A 19607-nucleotide genomic window follows, 5' to 3' on the forward strand; every position below is an offset into this window, starting at 1 on the left:
GTGTTAATGAAACAGCTTACAAGATGTGTGACACTCATGTTATCATGTTATCTGCTCATGTGATCAGTGCAAACCCCAAACCCTACGACTTCCGATCCATTCACACATCGGAGCAGATGCTTGTGCGGTTTGAAAGTGTGTTTGCTTGTGCATGTGTGTGTGTGTGTGTGTGTATGTGTGTGCATAGTTGAGAGTGACAATCAAGGCATGTGGGGATTTTAATGAGGTTAACAACCTCCCACACCCCTTTCACCTTCCTCCCACCTCTCATACACAGTAGTGTGAGACCTGAAAGAGATCGTCACCTTGCTACACTTCTGTTACGCAGTCCCTGCATGTGACATATGCAAATATGATTGCACATGCAGGCAAGGGTGCAAAGATGTCATTTAGAGTCAGAGTGTTAGAGATGCTTCACATCAATGTTTATAGTTCTCACATAAGCATGATGCTATTTATAAACAGAAAATGTTCAGGCCACATAATATGTTGCTTTTTATATATATATTTTTATATTTAGATATTTTTTATAAGTATTTACTGCATATTAAATCCCCAAATGTCTTGAAACATAATAAATAATACTGTGAAAGAGCTTCCCGGCATCAACAAATACATTCATATGCAAATTGGGATCTCTTTGTTTAGGACGTGCACATGTTCTCACCTGTCTGCGATGTTGTGACATTTATCACGACTTTTCCCTTGGGTGTTGGACTTAAGGCCGACACTCCATTCTCACTCTCAATTGTGAAGCTGTAGTTGGAGTCTGGCTCCAAGTCGGTAACCAACACGGTTGTTGATGACAGACCAAAGTTCCTGGGAACAAAATGGACGTTGCTACCGCATTTTGTGCACTTCTTGCCATCACCAGAGCACTTTGTGCAATTGAGGTTGTAGATGATGTCTCCTCTGCCTCCGGTGTCTCTGGGTGGTGCCCACTCCAAGGTGACGCAGGTTTCATTCACAGTTGAGATGGGATTCTCAGGAGCAGATGGAGGACCTGAGAGAATACAAAGGCTCTGATCAGTTTCTGTATCTTTTTACTATTCATTATTTATTTATTACATTTTTTTAAAGTTCCTTTTAAACTGCTTTAACAACACTAAATCTAGTGTAAAGGTTTCTAAATGGAAACCTTGGTGAAACTGTGCACAGCATTGGTTAACCATCATTGTCACTGCCTTCAAATGTTGCTTAAAAAGGACTACAAACGCCCAAAATCTCACAGGTTACAACTGGATTTAATAATGCACATCCAAATATATAGTCATCTATAAAATAGTATTACAATACATGTGGCACCCTGCTAATTAATCCAAGCTATTCTAGCTTTTAATTGGTGAGAAGCATGGCATAAAACTGTCTTTATCAGAGCCCCTTCTTGAAATACAGACAAATATTATTTTTTGAAATATCCAGTCTTTCAGTGTGCATCGTCTTCATGCTCATTACCAAATGAATTGCGATTTCTATAAAGAACAGACATCACGCTGATTAAATTACAAATTTAATAATTGACTTCAACCACGAGGTGCATATTTTTCCAGTCTGTTAATTAGCTTTGAAATCGACAGTGATTGAAAGAGTTTGGCAGATTGTCACATCGAAGAATACTGTATCATATTGCACTTTCCAATTTCAATCTTAAAGCTTTAAAGAGAATTCATATAATATTAAATAGCCGATACTTGACTGCACAAAGATTTTTTACCATGTGAAATTAACTCACACCCTGATAGTGCTCTGCAGATAATAAATAGTAAGAGGACAATGATCTATGGAAAGTGCCCAAAGTAATTCTCAAAAGTCAGTTGCATTTTATGATTTAAGTGGTTAAAATCACTCTGAGCTTCAGCTGAAATAATTAGTTTATCAATTTATTTATTATGTCAGTAATCATTCTCAAGGAACCAAAGAAAGTTACACGCAAATGCCCTCCAATATACCTTTAGATGCAGTGCATTCTTCTTGAAAGACAGATTAATATAATATCCAGTGTTTAACATTCAGAACACCAAACTTAGGAAAATATATTTTATATTTCATTAAACTCTTTTATAACCACGGATATATCAGTGGAAAGGTCAGTTCTGAATCTGAAGAATCCTTGAAACACAAACACATCATCAAGGTAAGCTATTCCTGTAGCATGAGAACCACTCATATAGAAACCCCCGACTGTGGATACCCACAGCACAGCAAGGTGCCAGTATTTCAACCATATGGAATTTGGCAGCACATTCCATGCTGACATCTCATCAGGGTCCTGGCTGAGCCGTGAGCCCCAGGAGGGGACCAGCAGAGCTTGAGACTTTCTTGACTGGCCCTCCCAGTGCTGAGACCCGGCAGCATGCGACGGAGCCCCTACTACGTATAATTGAGGCCGTTGGTTATAAATCTTCTAAGAGAGTGTGCTGACTTATTCTAATTCTGTCTTTTTTTTCTTTTCTCCATCCTCACTTCCCTTGGCTGCACTTAACTGTCCATCATCACCGTTGGTACTGATCGGTCTTTTATGACACTTAGATTATATGCCTCTGATACTCAACGATTTCCCCCACTGTTCTATTCTTTTCTTATGTCTCGAGTGTCACTCTCCATCTTTCCATGACTAACTCTCTCACCATTTCTCCTTATTTTCTCATTTTCCTTCCTCAATCCTCCATAGTGCTCTTCACCATTCAAGAGAGATGGCGTGCGCGTGTCTGCCCATACATATTTGAACAAACCGTTACTCATTTCCAGCTGATAACACCTGTCACATCTCACCTGCTACAACGATTAATGAGTGTAATCTACCATAACCTGATAATGGGTTTGAGTATGCGTGTGCATGCGTGTGTGTGTGTGTGTGTGTGTGTGTGTGTGTGTGTGTGTGTGTGCACGCGTTCCTCAATATTTCTCAAGTTCCGTCTCTCTCCTCTGCCATGACAATGTCCTTTCCCGCCTCCACTTCCCTCCGTCTATCTTAATCTATCTGTTTCTGTTTCTCCTGCACACTCAATCATCCCCCATCTTTTTGCGTCCTCTCTGTGTCTTTCCATGACTATGTAGCCCAAACTCTCTGGCTGTATGTGTGTGTGTGTGTGTGTGTGTGTCTACGCGTAAGAGAGAACTGAAACCGAAAGAGAGAGCATTTGAACCACGTATCTGTGTGCTGTTCTTGCAGCAATTGTATCCATGGCAAACTGATTAAATGAAAAGTAACTAAATAATTTCATAGCCCAACAATAATTTCACTATAGTGAACTGTAGTGAATATTGTGACTGTGATGGCTTGAACTTTCTGACAGTGTTTGAATCACTCACGTGTGCAAGCCATTGAGCGAGGGTCGTTCTCAGCACGGTAGAAACCTTTCTCACAAATGCACTCTGTGGCTTGTTCCTGTGGGGAGGAGCTGTGAGGGGGGCATTTGGTGCAGTAGGCATCTGTAGCTGAAGCTTTGTAGGTGCCAGGTCTGCATGCTGGAGCGAGGAAAGAAGATGAATATGGAATAAGAAGTTGTACCATTGCAACAAACACAATACACAGTCAGCATTTATTAACCATAAAGAAAAGTGTTGCCAAACACTTTTGTTGTGAACACTTAAACACCAATTTACTATATTGTTGTTTGTAATGTGATGATAAAAGCTAGTAGTTGCAATTGCAGCAGAAATCCCTGCCTTGCTACAATGTGATTGTCTAAATTTGGCTGATTTGGACATAATACTGTCACTTACTGTGACATTGTACAGGCCAAAGAAACTGCTGAGCTCTTAGAACAAAGCTGTGTTGCTAGAGAAACAAGAAATACACACAATCAGATGACTACTTTTGTTTTTATCTCTCGATCAAAAAAACCCAAACAATCTGAATTTATGTCTGCACGTGTCTCATCTGTCATGACGTTTTGTTGTCAAGTCCCCAAATCTTACTTTTAAGTTAATATTGCTATCATAATTTAAAAACATAAATAATACAGAAAGTATACAGAATTATACTTGAAGCCTGCACATAATAAAGAGAAGTCAGAGAAAAACTTACAAGTGTCCTACCCTTCTCCAAAAATGGTTATTTTTTGTCTAAGTTCTTATTTTGACTCTTAGTTATTATGTTTTAAACATAAGGATGGTCAAGTGTGTAACTGCAAAGTAACATGTGTGCTGGTGTTGCCACTCTTAACTAAAACTACATTCTGCTTCCTAACATAGACCAAATGAACACAAATCACATTTTTTTCCTCTCAACCAAGTAATTGCTTTGCCTAAATGTAACCAAGCAGTTTCAGTGTCAGTGCAAAAACATGTGAAAATAAAAGCAAATGGTACGATTGGAGCTTAAAAACGATCTCTTTGAGACTTCTTAACACATACTTTTTTGGCCTTTTGCAGTAGAAATTGTCTTATATCTCATTTAAAGATCAATATAATTGCTCGTTCAGATAAGATGGTTACAATTCTATAACACGTACCAAAAAATACAAACAATGCAGTAAAAGATTTTTCTTTTCTTCTTTGTTTTTTGCAAAAGATAGATACTACAGATACAGGTGGGTCACAGAATGTGCCATGCAGCGCTCGTGGCAAAGAACAGGAAAACAAAGTCTGATTTAATATGTTGTGACAATAGGTCTACGTGAGCGCCTTTCACATGAGGCCAAAAGACTGGTGTAACAACAGAGTTGTACGATACAATAACACAGTTCAACAGCAGATCAACTGTCATTCCTGTTATATAAGCATTAGATCTTCGGGCAACCGAGGGCTAAAAATATATACAGCCGCAGTCACAGCAATAGTTACAATAATATAATATGACTACTGGTAGAGCTGTTACAGTAGCTGCACATTAGTCATTATGTGGAGTCATAAAACTGGGGAGGGAAAACCGTGATACCGCTCAACAGGAGCAACCTACTGTAATAGACTGGGGACGTGAATGATTTCCCTTTTGCATCCTAGGCAGGAAAATAGAATTCCTGACTTTCCCTTTGGTAATCTGAATATAGATTATGCATGTATTTATTTATACATTCATAGTCCTGGTATTCCCGTTATTGTGAGGCTTTTTCTGCCACGGTGGTAAATAGTATTACAGTGTACAAAACTCTATGTAAGGAAAATGAGGGTGTCTCAAATGCAATTTGATAGGCGCCTGGCGTGTGTATGTGCACGTTTGTGTGGATATGTATACATGCAGCTATGAACAGGTTGGATCAATGATGCGACCGATTCCACCAGGTGCTGACTGCACCAAGCGCTCCTGTGTGAGAAGGTGTTAAGTATGCAGCGTGTGTGTGTGTGCGAACGCATGTGTTCGCCTGCTGATTGCTTGTGCTGCTGGTGAAGGTCATGGATTTAATCAAGCTACGCGTCACTTGTCCCAGAAAGGCTGTATATTACCACGCTAACACACACACGCACGCATATTCAATGCCGCGGTTAACCTGCAGACAGCGGAATAGAAAAGTGGCCTAAAAGTAGTTTGATTTCTCACTGTGCAGGTAAGTTCCTCCACCTGGATGCTGTGTGCTCACATACAGACAGTATTTTTAGGTAAATCATTCATCATAGGGGAGCAAAGTCCACTGGCACAATCCCCAAAAGACCTGAGAGAACACTGAGAGAAAAAAAAGGGGATGTGGGTGTGTAGGTGTAAAAATGAGAGAAAGAAAACGAGAAAGAAATGAAAGGAAAATAAAGGGAGTAGTAATTCTCAGAGGGTTTCTGCTCTCTTTCCTCCTTCCTGTCAGCCTTTAAGGTAATGGGTGCCTATGTGCTGTGCTGGTGACTGTGTGTGTTCCTGTTGGCTGGGCCGTAGGAGCACGGTGGAAAAGCGTCTTTTCTCCTGGGGGGACGCTGCATCCGGAGAGTCCTGGCTACAGGCGCTAGCCAGCCACAGAGGCACAAAGGGCCTCAGCGGTAAAGGACAGACAGGGCACCCTATGCCAGCCTTGGCACACATACAACTGCCTGATCAAAAACTTTGTTCAAGAATGGTGACTTGGCCAATATGAGGAGAGCTTCCTCATGTGCTGCTTTCTACTCCCCTTTTCCACCTCTTTTACTTTCTTAGTAACCCTTTTCCTTCTCTCTCTCTCCTTCCTCTCTCTCTCTGCTTCTCTCGCTACTTTTCTCAAGCTACTCCCAGAGTCTGCCCCATGGGAAATATGGTACTTGAGTTGGTTCCCTTATGATTAATGATTTACCACAGATATATAAAAAAAAAGGGACAAGAAGCCTGAAGCAGTAAGACAGTGATCGCATAAACATACACACAAAGCAGACACACACAAGAGCAAAAGTTTAGACACAAAAACTATGTCGTAGAACTATGAGCTAACTCCAAATTAACATTTTCCTCAGCTGACGGTGTTGTGTGTGTGTGCGCGTGTTTTTCAGATCTGTGTATGCATTTCTGCGTATGATAAAGAGTGGCCTCAGATCCAGTGTCCTATTAATTATTCATGTGGTCACTAGAGAGAGTCGGTGTATTTATGCCAATCGATAGCTCTTAGATATGATATAGTACTGCTACTCAAGACACACCCTCAGTCACCATGCACTGATTGAGATGGGAACAGCACAACTTCTTCCTTTGGGAAAAACACTGTACACAAGAGATGATTGAGTTCTGTTCCACTCCACATCTTATTGTTTTATAGGACCACAAAAACTGATTAGTTCTATAAATCTATTACAAAATGCCAGAAGAAAATAAAATAAACATATTGCAGTTTCCCAGGGCCCTTTGAAGTCCTGTGTGTACACAAACTCCATAGAAAAGCTATTCTTAGCTGCCAGGTCTGAAAAGAGTTGCCACTGCTGAAGTGCTCTAAACCTGCAATTATGCACAGGAAGTGACTCCCTTCCAGTTGTAGAGAAGTCTATAACAAAATGACTTTACGTCTTCAGATTTAATACCTTAGTACTTTTATAGTTTTTTTTGTGGTCCCAGTACCCAGTTTCAAATCTTATGGAATATACACAGTGTTCATTTTGTATATACACAGTGATGGAACCCTTCGAGTACCCCTCAAGTGCCCAAGAATAAAATAGGTGATTAAACAGGGTGTGTTTTGTGGGATGGCAACCTTGCAATCGATAAGCCGTTATCATCTGAGCTTGTGGTGTCATCAGTTTCTCAGTCAGAGCCACTTCTTCTCTTAACTTACAGCTTCACAAACTATAGCCAAAGCTCAAAACTTCAGACTTGAAACGCAGGAGTCAATAAACAAACAGGTCCATCATCTATATGGTGTTTATAGGCACTCAGCAAAATATATATTCATCATCAAAGAATTTTCATCCTCTGAGTTTTTTAGTATCTATTAACTCATGGTTTAGGTTTATTTTCCTCACAGTCTGACAGTTCTGGTTCACTCCCAGCACCCATCATCCTTACTTTCAGCCCAAGGAGACAGTTGTTTTCAGTTAAAAGGTAGTGCGAGGTAGTGTATAACAATGGGGTTTTATAAACCCATTGCTCAACACCAAATGACAGACAGTTAGCAGCTAAAAAAGCCAGTAAAGCATTTAGCAGATGAAATAGCGAACACCTGCCTCAGGAATCGCTGGAGGGAAAAGAAACGCAAATGTTCGGCTACAAGAGTTCATCAGGTGATCAGATTCTTGAATTATTTTTTCTTGTGTTTGCATTCAGCATATGTGACTCTTTTCATACAGATTTTCGAGGTTTAATGATTAAACCTGAGCAAACGCTCCTTGAATCTCATAAGAAAAAAGGAAAACTGCTAATGTTCACATGCCAGAAGCTGTGACAGTTTGTGACCATTTTTTTTCTTGACAAACGACTCAAATCGTCACCAAAATAGCAGTTAACGTCCTCTTTACTGACAAATTACATGCGCGTTTATTCCCAGTCACTTTCAGTAGGCATAAAACCAACGTGCTGTGTTAGAACAGTGGTTCACAGCCTTTTTATTCCTTCCCTCGAGGATGAATATATTACAATCTCATCCTACACTTCTGCACACGTAGCCTTTACAGTCAATTTAAATTATCCTGTTCAAGGGTCACGTATATATGGAGCTGGTTGACTTTGTCTGTGGGCAAAGCTCTGACCTATGCCGTGATTAATGATTCCTGGCAGCTTTGATGACCCCTCGAGCCAGTTCAGGATACATTCTAACATGTTAGCTGTGTTTCTCTATGAACCGCTACGCTTCAGCAGTGATTAAATGCTTACACGAAAAACAGAAGCTGCTGACTGCAATAGTTCAGGAAATGTGTTCCATTAATGTTCAATAGGGCCTTTACAGATTTAGACGCAAGTGTACGCACAGGAACGCGAGCCCGATATCTCACCGTCAGAATCATTACACGCTAATTGCATTCAACCAGGCGCCTCTGAACGTATGCAAAATCACCTCCGCTGCATTATTCTGACACAAACACTTCCTCTGGATGACGGTGAGCGCTCTCCTCCTCTTCACTTCCCTTACAAAAGTTTAAGAGCTAATTGCTCCGTTCTTTTGCTTACTGTCGCGCTCGGTTCAAGTCAAATATTGGCTCTCGGCCGGATTTACCATAAAGGGCAGAAAAGAGGAGAAAATTGTGCGTGTGTTTGTGCATAGGTGGGGGGTACACTGTGTGTGTGAAAGGCCATGTTCAGCTGGGAGGAAAGTTGTGTAAAGCTTGCTGGCCCATGGGAGATGAGCGCCATAATTGTCACCATGGCAACAGCCTTTCAAGATGGAACCCTTCGAGTACCCCTCAAGTGCCACAGCTCCCGGAGCACAGAGCAGTCTGTGTTCGAGTGAGAGTGTGTGTCTGTGTGTAAGTGCGTGTGTATATATACACATACCCGAGTTGAAGCCAGCTACTTAAAAATTGATACATCAAGCGTCAGTGGAGAAATCTGACGAGATTGAAAGTGACGTCCTTTATGGCCACCGGGGTCACATCTGTAGGTGGGTTTGTTTGTGTTCATGCGTACATGCCTGTGAAACGTGTTTTCAGTCCAACTGACATTGTTGTCACACAAAACAAACCTCAGAAAGATGGTCAAAAATAGCATACGTGAAAAAAATTATGTGCAATAAAAAGAAATGAATAAAAATGGCGGCCATCGAGCCAGGTTTACACCAAACGTGTGATACACAGAACAAAATACACAGTTCCATTACACGCTTAATGGTGCTTCACTATATAAACACATCATTTTGATTAATTGATTAACTGGAGCACAGCAAAGAGTGTGTACCTTTTAACAGCGGCAGAGGAGCATAACCCATGTGACTTTATTAACTGAAAATGTGCCGGTGACGTAAGTGATTTCAAACGTTAATAAGTGGAAGTAGCGTATGAGGTGTTGTGTGCGGTGTAGAGTTCTGTTTATAGAGACCCAAGTAAAGTGTGTGTGGAGCTCTGTGTATGTGTGTGTAGTAATGAGGAGATCTGTGTGAGATAGAGATGTCAGCATCCAGAGTCCAGCCCCCTGCTGAGATCCTCTAATCCTTAATCGGAGTTCATAACAACATTTAACACCATAATATTCCCCATTACTACTAATCCTGCCCCACACATGCACGCTCACACAAACACACAATTCCCGTGGAAGCATTCTGGGTTAAGAAATATCCCAAAGAAAGAAGGTATGTGCCTTATTTTAAAGTCAAGTTTGACACAAATCTATATGAAATTATTGGCAAAACTGTCACCTGCAAGCACAAGTTGCATTGCAGAGTGCATAGGCTCATTTGCAAACACACTAAAGCTGACAGCAATGCTAATGTAAATGTTTGTTCACTAGCATGCTGGGATTCAGTGCGCTAAAAAAATACATTTTAATGACTCATTCGAATATTTGTAGACTCTGATTTTTTAACATCAGAAAGATTTACTTGTTCTAGCAGGAAAGGCTACTGAAAAAAAAACAATATATTGCAAATAGGAAACAAACAGAACAGACGTTGCCAGTATCAAGGGATATTTGCTGTATATGCATTTAGCTGCATAATTACAATAAATGAAGAAATGCCATATGAGATGAAAATCTATGTGTATAGACAGTCCATCCCACCATAGAAAAGGTGTTAAAATACACTGCCAAGATGTTTATGATAGAATCCATTTATTTACAAATGTAGGACTACGAGGGATATGGCTTATAGAAAAACACCTCATAATTAATCAGAAGCATATCTGTTCTCTGTGAGTGACAGTTCTGGAAATGCTCTGCTGTTAAAGACACGGGCCTTGAGGTTTTAGTGTACAGTGAGTTTACATTACTGACACCCAGTTCAGCTGCTACTGCTCAACACATGTGAGTGAAGCTCACAGTGGGGTTATTCTTGAAAGTCTGATGTTTTCTTTGGAAGCACATGATGTATAGCAGCAGTTGCTTTTAACGGACTCTGGCAAGTTAGGATCACATGTTTGCAGAGCGGGCATGAGCCGTGACCACATGGAAGCCATAGACCTCTATGATTGATGCCTCTGGACAGACCCTTACTCTATTTATGGCGTCTTACAACTTCTCTGACACGCGTGCGCATAAAGGCACAAGACCACTGTGGATATGAAATGGTTTGTGATGTCCAGTACATGAAGCACATGAGTACACCCAGGCTGATTTCTGATCTACTCTCTGTCCCTTGGACATCAGCCAATTACTGAGAGCAGCCAAGGGGAACTACAGGATGAAGCCCTCTCTCTCTTCCTAATTCTCTCCATATCTGTCTTTTTTATGCCTTTCTTTGTTTCTGTTTTTCTCTAACTTTCTGTGTCCCCTACTGTCTGTCTACTTATGTTTTACTTCCATTCTCACCATCTCTATTTGATTCTCATTATGCATATATGTGTGTGTGTGTGTGTGTGTGTGTGTGTGTGTGTGTGTGTGTGTGTGTGTGTGTGTGTGTGTGTGTGTGTGTGTGTGTGTGTCAGAGAGAGAGTGAGAGAGCAAAAGAAAGACTGCGTATGTATGTGTGTCTTTATTTCCCAGTGGGCTGTCTGTCATACTTTGACCCTGACCTTCTCCAGAGCTCTTGCACAAATATTTACTCTCTCGCTGACAGGCACACACACATACACAAACCGCTCAAAAAAAAAAAAAAGAAAAAAGAAAAAAAAATCAGGGAAAGAGAGCGAAACAGAGAGAGCTCAATTTCAGTACAATTAAAGCAAACCACATCTACACAGAAACGCACTTTTCTAGTGGTAACCCAAGATGATGGCACGCTAATTTTGAGCCTGGGTGATTATCTTGCTGTCTAAAAACAGATAAAATAGATCCCAGGTGCATGTGTGTTTCTGTGTGAGCGGGGTCATGGGCGAGGGACGGAAAGAAAGAGAGGGAGAAAGCATGACAGGCCAATAGAAGTCTGCTGGGAGTTTGACTCACAGTCTGAATAACTTATTCTTCTGTCTGTTTTGCCATCAAGATAAAAGGCTGTAGGAACACAGCATCTCCTTTTGAACAAAGCCCACCAGACCGACACAAAAACACACGCAAAGAACAAACTTTTACTATTAACACACAACTTTTTGCCTCAGTAGCCACGTGCAGCTTAAATATCTTTATTAAAACATTACACACACACACACACGGCAGTAAACGTGCCCACATCGGCCGGCCCCGTGACCAGAAGAGTGTGTGTAGGAGGGGCAGTGAGCCTCCTTTACTCATCCACGTTATTTTCAGTTCATCACTCTCAATAATTCATTTTCTGAGGCAGGCAAGGAAAGGAGAGGCCTGTGGCTGTTTCTCTGTGTCAGTCATAAACACACTCTGCCAGATGTACCTGTCATGTGGGACGCCATATTTTCACTGCCTTTAATCTGTGTGTGGGCAGTGGATGACTTTGTCAGCCAAACTCGCAGCAAATCGAATTGAGATAGCACAAATTTGCACTTGTATGTTTCAATCTCTTTCAAAGTTGAAGACCGCAACATGGTTAGGATTTAGAAAGAGCTAACACTAAAGCAGCAGAAAAACAATGTTTAAGCTTCCTGCCTTCCTCAAGGTCACACTGGATCAAAAAAGTTTTTATTGTTAGTTTCTAAGTGTGTGCAGGGAAAAGGGAAACACCACCTGGGTCTGGGTGCAGTTCCCCCCTCCAGGGGCGGGGGCACCTAGACCCGGTTTGTAGAGTACGCTTGGGGAGTGTGATCGTGTGTACAACGTCTCTTTATGTCTGTCTCCACGTTGGTTGAGTGTGGAGTAAGTGCATATGAGAGCATGAGGGTGGGAATGGATGTTTGTATCTGTGTGTGCCTGTATGTCTGTGTCTATATGTCAGGTTGGGTGTCAGGCGCCACCTCTCTGGGGACATCTCAGGCCCTCCAAGGTTTGGAGGCCTATCTCCCCCTACCACCACTTCCCCTGCCAGTGGCAGACTCCCTCAGACATCGGTGCGTTGGTGGTTCTTTGTGTCCGGGGATGGGCGTCCAGGTACACACCGGCTCACTCCTTGGCGGCCGCTTATCGGGGCCTGGAGCCTGGGGCTCGCTCGGGCCACTTCGGAGGTGGGGTGCCCCCGGCCTCTCGGCCTGGGGCTCGGTCACTCAGGCGCAGCTGGCTGCCGGCGGAGCTCACGGGCGCGTCACTGCAACTCCCCCTGGCTTCTGCTCCGCGGCTGCTGAGTGAGCCCTCATCTGGGACTCTCCTCAGCTCTTTCTGGGACAGTGGCGCAGCTGCCCCTCTGTTGGTCTTCCTTGGTCTCTTGTGTTCTGGGGGCCTCTGGATGTCTGGAGTTTTGATCTCCTCCACACCTGCTTCAAGCCCTGGAGGACGGGGCTGTGGCCCCCCCACACCCTCTAGCAGATTATTACATGAAGGAACCTTTTAAAAAAACAAAAAACAAGCGCGTCCATGCTCACAGGTGTACACACGGGTGATCACACCCACAAACTACACCCTTTTTGGCTCCTACCTCAAAGCACACTGTGTTCTGTTGATCTTATGTGCTGCACAATAATGTTTAACATTTAGTATTTACTGTCATATTCCCATATATCATTGTGATGTTGTTTATTCTATTACTCTTGTTCTCTTCTGCTTGCTTTCTTTTTTCTTTCTCAGCAGGTGATCCAGGTGATTGATATATGCATTTTTTTTCTTTTTCTGCCCATTCTGTTGGTTTTTGTCTTTTGCCCTTCTCCCCCGTCCCTCTTCTCAGCTGTTTCTCTTTCCCTCTTTCTTTCTCCCCTTCTTTCCCCCAGTCAAGTCTGTCCCGTATTCAGTAAGTGAAAATAAAATAAACAATAAAAGGTGAATCAAATGGACCATTACGGCAAGGCTGGGATGGTCAGTTTGGTAAAGTAAATCCGTTGGGCATCTTTCTTTGCCTTTAGACAACAATTCTGAGGGCAAAAGAGCCAAACGGGACAGGCCAAAAAAAAAAAAAAAAAGTTTCTAAGTGTGTGCTTATTTATGATACCTCTATTTCTCTCTGTGTGTCTGTGCTTCAATCTATATCTGAGAGATAAAGAGTTGCCTGGTTAAGAGTAAAGTGTTCCATAAATACATCCCCTTACTATATGTATGCCCCTTACTCAAGGTAAAGCAAGTCAAGGTTGTCACGGGAAAAATACCAATGCATGTTTTACATTTAAAAAAATGCTCAATTCAGTCCTGCAGAAGCTTTTTATCTGAATAAATATCGACAAAACAATTAGATCTCCGGCCAGATCAACAAATGAAGCAGCCTTGAAAGCTAATGACACCCGTAGACCTAAATGATGTCCTTTTAGCATGGGAATGCAGCTGGGTGGCAAGAAGCCATAAGGAGAGGACTGTGCCATTCATGCTGCTATTTTCAGCCTAATTTAAATGATTTAGACTCAAATTGTATGTTTGCAGTTTGTTTGTTTGGAGATGTTAGTCTCTTGTTCTTCAACAACAATTCTTTATAACCTATAATACATTCACGAGTACAACGAAACAGTGTCCTTGGGTTGTCCTTGTTGCTCTTGGAAAATAAAATAGACAAACAGACACCATTAGAAGTTTAGCATAGCAAGCAATGTGCACACGATATACTGAAGTTTTTCAAAACTTGATCAGCTAAAATATCGACAAAAACATTTAGGTGTGATTATTAGGTAAGTTCTAGAGGTTTATGGAGGATCTATCACGTAGCGTTCTCATTTAGTCACACAGAAAATTACAATATTAGAAAGAAACTCCAATGATCACATGACCCCCTATGAGCAAGTGCATGGCGACAGAGGGAAGGAAAAACTCCATTTTAACAGAAAAAAGATTGTGGAAGGACCAGACTCAGGGACGGACGCCCATTTGCTGTTGGGTGTGACCAGAAGGAGACAGGATAATAGACACACTATGGGAGGGAGTGTTTAAACACAGTAATAAACACACACCTCTAGTGCAGCCTAAACCTTTTGCAGGGATGTTCAGGTCACCGGATCCAGCCCTAACTATCACGATAAGGAATGTATTACTAAATATAGTTTTATGCCTAATCTTAAAAGTAAAGTGTCTCTTTCAGGAGGGTGGCCTGATAGCTGAAGGCTCTACTTCTTATTTGACTTTTAGAAACTCCAGTAAATGGTATAAGACAGTAATGTCTTTGTATCCAGTTTTGCCAAGACTCCATGAAAAAGTATTTTTTTCATAATGTTGACAAGCAGGCAAAAAATACCGAGTTCTCCTTTTCAGACCACTGACATTCACCTCTGTCTGCAAATTCTTTGCCTCGCATCTCTTCCCAGAAAAAGGCAAATCATTTCCAGTAAACAGTTTTTACTACCTAGACAAGGCGTCCTTCAAGCCAACAGGCATCGCTGAAAATTTCTACCTATACCACTACAGCAGCTGGTCTGGAAAGCAATATTTATAACAAAGAGAAAATTAATGATGTAACTATGCGCTTTGTTCTTGCTCTTTGTTCCGTCTAATGCTGCAGCTGAAAAGTCCTTTGGAATCTTTGTGAATGTTACCTTCTGGCTGTGAAACAATAGTACAGCTGTAATAAATAGAAAAGCAGCAGCGAATTGAACTACATCTGTACAATGAAGCTGAACAACCAGGCCTGTGCAGTGCCAGACCTATCAACCTGACAGGCTGATCGTACATCTGGAAGTAATCCATAAACTAGAAAGAGAAAGAGGGAGGGATGAGGGGAAAGGGTCAATGGCCGCCTTCCTGTTCTTGTGCTTCCTGTTCAACAAACCCACTGGCTACATGCAGGCGCCTTTGATTTTAAACTGAGAAAACTGGAGACTGATTCAAGACCATAGAAATGTGAAAATTATGAGCTTTCCCATGAGTGCGCACATGTTTATCCCTAACTGGAACTCAACGGCATATGGAAGATGCCAATTAATGGGAACTGTACCCAAAGGAAACACACTCTCCCCTCTATACCTCTCCTCTCTCTCTCACTGCTTCCGTCTGTGGGGAATAGTGCTAAATAAGGACGTGAAGAGTTGAAACATGCGTTAACAGTTTCTCAGTCCTTGGCCTGCTTTTTCTCTTTTCCTCTTAGGGTTTGTTCACACGGTTCAACCCACTGCACCAGACTCAGCTATACAATGTCCCATCACTTCAAAGCCACCTTTGTGTCCTCTGGTTTTGTTGCTTCAAAAGGCACAAACGCCACCTTGGTGTTAAGGTGGCATTTGGCAGCTCGTCTTATGTGTGGCGAGTGATCAGCCATCGCAGACGAAGCGCTTTGCGACTGTGCATGAATAGACATTATCTGGGTCAGTGTTGTGTGGGTATGTAGATGGGGACTACGTGTGTATGGAGGATATAGCGAGAGCCTAAGCCTTTGTGATTTCATGTCATTTATTCAAACACAAAAGAGAGGAGATGAGAAAGAGGGAGAGGGGAAAAGGGATGGAGTTAAGGAGGGACATGTGAGAGAGAGGAGATAAAGGAGAATAAAGGAGTAATGAAGGAAAATGTGGCTGTCATTAACCAAATAAATGAACAGGGAAGTCAGACAGCCAGTGCAGCAGAAAGGCACGCACTCGCACAGACAGGTAGAAGGACAGAAAACTGGCCTCCACTTGGCACATGTATCCGTTTGTCCTTTAAGAACATCTGGATCGTAATAACACCCTGCTTCCTAACACTTCAGTAGCTTGCTGCCCCCGTGCCTGCAGCAGCGTGCACACGTACACTTCATATACTGTATGCACACAAAAATCTTCTGACTAGCTGTCTAAATCCTTCTGTTAGCCGCCCACTACCTTCCTATCCACACCTACATGCTCTCAAGCTCCCTGAGCTGCCAGCATGAGAACAGCAATGAAATAAGAGGTGTGTGTTTGTGTGTGTACATGTGTGTGAGACATAACATACAGTAGGGAGCTCTTGACCTTCAAAAGTCTGCATCTGATCAAAATAAAATGCTTGCTTTACCCACTGCTTCAACTGTCCACATTAGCCATTCACACATGCACACACACCCACTCTTCTGCTGTTGAGGGTAGAGGGAATAAAAAAAAGAGGTAGGTTTCCTACTGAGCTTTCAGCATACACATGCGCACACACACAAAAGCTCAGTCTCTTTCATAGGTGTGAAGATTAGCCTTTCCCTGTGTCTGCTCCCTCTTTAGACCTTTCATTATGAAGGGAGGACTGAAATCCTCTTATGAGATATAAAGTGTAAAATTCTATTGTAAATATGCTTCTGAGCATTATGCATTTTCCTGATACTTTTGCATGTCCAAAAGTCTTGGAATATCTCCATGTTTCCCCAAACATCTGATTTGTCTGATTCACTGAACGCCTGAGTCGGGGGGATTTTTATTTCTACGTTGACTGACTTTTGTACACTATGTATGAAAGGACAAATTTGTCATTGGATCAACAACAATTTGTCTTTATTACAAGCACTTCAAAAAAGCTTTCGTTTGTAGGATTCAGTCGAGCAAAGATTTCGGTTTTGCTCTCTTTGCATCCTCAGTGATACCAAACATGGTTACCTCCATTCAAAAATGCCCCAACAACAAACATCTTTGCATATAACCACCTACATAACACTCTGTATGTTTCACTATTTTATTTATGCAATGATTGTAAGAAATCCATCCATCCATCCATCCATCCATCCATCCATCCATCCATCCATCCATCCATCCATCCATCCATCCATCCATCCATCCATCCATCCATCCATCCATCCATCCACTGTAACCCCCAGGACACCTGGGAAAGGCTGTCACCTCACTTCTCTAGACGTTGAAGTGGTGTATTAAGAGATATAACAAGTTATTTGTTGAGTTTGAGAAGCTCGTGTAGGGGATTTTATTAACTTTGATTAAGTTTCAGTCTTTATGCTAAGTTAAACAGTTTATACTCTTTTATTAATGAGTCTAACTATTAAAATATTCTGTGTAGCAACCCAGTGTCTCTGTAGTGATAAGCGATCAGATAATTCACACCAAATCAGATGCACATTGGTCTCGTTCCTCAGTATTTCGCGCTTTGGTTTCGATCCAATTGGAGAAGTGAAAAGAACAGCAGGAGAGCTGAGTGGAATCAGTATGAGGAATGTGGTGTTACTTTGAAAAGTTCCTCTTGTAAACTACTTCATGGCAGCATCAAAAAAGCAAACGAATAAGAAAAAGGGGAAAAAAGACTATCAGACAAGTGGACGGACAGACGTGTGATGCTGACCCATATTATTTTCAGCTCAGAAAGAAGGAGAGAAGAGGAAGGGAGGAAAACTTGTGTTGAGGTGACATGTGTCTGCCCTCCTTCAATTCGTCTCCTCCATCTCTTCACATCTGAGGCAGTAATTGGTGCTGTCAGACCCACAGAGAAGGACAGAACACACGAGCGCACACGTAGGTGACACAGCTACATACATACACACCCACACACGCTCCTGCCCTTCAGCATGTACCCCTAGGGCTTAAAGCAGGAGAGGTTTGAGAGGAGTATTCACTACATCCCCTACTAGCTATGAAAGACAGAGACAACAGGAGAGGGCAAGGGAGTATGCAGTGAAAATAGAGGGGATAGAAGAAAACAGTGGCAGACAGAAACAGAGAGGGCGAGCAGGACTAGAATGCACAAGAGACAAAGGCACATAGAATAAAGAAAGCAGGAGAAGGAAAGAGGAGGGAGTGGAGGAGCGGGGCTTTGGCTACGCAGACAGAGGCTTCTGCATGGGGTGGAGAGAGACGGAGTTGAACTGACAAGGTAGTGCAAAAGCTACACAGAGGGAGAGAAGGAGAGAGAGGGTGATTATGCAACTTCAGTAGTGACAAAGCAGATGAGTATGATTTCTTGAGACTGAGCAAAGGAGTTAAAGGCCATTGCAGTAACACTGCTTTTAGTGCATGGCTGAAAACACAACTAATGGCATTACCAGAGTGCATCTACTGCCATAGCCAGGAACCTGAATCAAAATTTTTTAATGAAGGTGATCCAGGTCAGTACTAAAGGTTAGTCAGTTCCTTCTTGGTAGATGGTCCCTTCTGTTTTTAAACTTTATATTAAAAGCCCCATAAGTTTCTTATTAAAAAAAAATAGAGGGGGTATAAGACAGCATCTTCAAGAATGAACAATCAAGAATAAACTTTAATTCATCATATTGGTTATCACAATATAGAATATTTTAGTCTATGAACCAAAAAATGTTCCAGGGACTTTTGAAAGAAACTCCTTTGAAAGGTTGATACCTCTAAAAGTATTGTTTCTTGGGTCTTTCTCAGAAATAGAAGGTGAAGGTACCGAATTAAACAGTTTACTTCCAGGAAATCTCAGAAGAATTTATTCGACCTGTAAAAGTAAAGCAAATAAATCTTTGTCCCTGATTTTAATGACTGTCTTTAATAGGACTGGATAAGAGTGAGTGCCACAGGCAAGTTAGCAAAAGCCAAAAAGCATTACCGTTAATTTGTTTTGGTCCTTTAATGAGATTTCCAGGCAATAAGAAGAACATGGAGTCATATATCATCACTGTCGCATTAATTATGATAACTCAGTAAAAATATATCAAGATGATAGAAGACTGTTTACATCTCAACCTCGTGGTTTGTTTTTGCTTATGTTATTCAAAATTAAGACCACATTTCTCATGAATACCACTGTATCCTATTCCACAGTCTGTTGATATGTGTGCTGTTTATCCTGGACAATGTATTTCCCCTTATATGTCATGAAACAACCCGCCGGATTAAATCTAGCACAGTGCCCTCGGTTAACAAGATCAAAACACACATATCCATACATTTAAACACACTTAGTTTCACACTCTCTCCAGGGAACGGGAAGCATTGGGTTGGAAAAGGGAAGACGAGAAAGATGAACCCATGATCTATAAATGTTTAACAAGTGCAGACAGAGGAGATAAGGGCTGCTAGGAGGAGAAGTGAGACAGAAAGAAAAATGGTGAGGTGGAAAAAAAAAAGAAGACAATGGCAGAGGAGGCGGGTGGGGAGCAAAATGGGTGGCTTGTCGAAAACGAGAGGTGGAGAACAGTCCCATAATAGAAGGAGACATCACAAAAATGGTTAGAAAATCGACAAGGGGAGGGGAAAGAGACAGAAATTGTGAAAAAAAGCTGTAATTGGAGGTGCCTGGTGGTTGTCTAACACAGAGGGGCTAGTAATGATTCCATTAGCGCTTTGCACCGTGAGAAAGAAAAGACAGAAAAACAGAGAGAAAGGAAGGCAGA

At 41.8% G+C, this 19607-nt stretch overlaps 1 protein-coding gene across 4 annotated transcripts in view; it reads right to left on the reverse strand.

Moving 5' to 3' along the window:
- LOC308383896 (ephrin type-A receptor 3-like) overlaps positions 1–19607 on the reverse strand; it is a 90712-nt gene that overhangs the window by 45606 nt on the left and 25499 nt on the right. For all 4 annotated transcript variants that reach the window (XM_080862103.1, XM_080862102.1, XM_080862101.1 and 1 more), the window contains exons 6-7: positions 3313–3468; positions 668–1003 (exon numbers count right to left, since the gene is read on the reverse strand). In XM_080862103.1, coding sequence (XP_080718229.1) covers positions 668–1003; positions 3313–3468 — 492 coding nt within the window. The remainder of the gene's footprint in view (positions 1–667; positions 1004–3312; positions 3469–19607) is intronic.

The sequence above is a fragment of the Rhamphochromis sp. 'chilingali' genome (genome assembly GCF_963969265.1).
Source record: "Rhamphochromis sp. 'chilingali' genome assembly, chromosome: 16".
Taxonomy (NCBI): Eukaryota; Metazoa; Chordata; class Actinopteri; order Cichliformes; family Cichlidae; genus Rhamphochromis; species Rhamphochromis sp. 'chilingali'.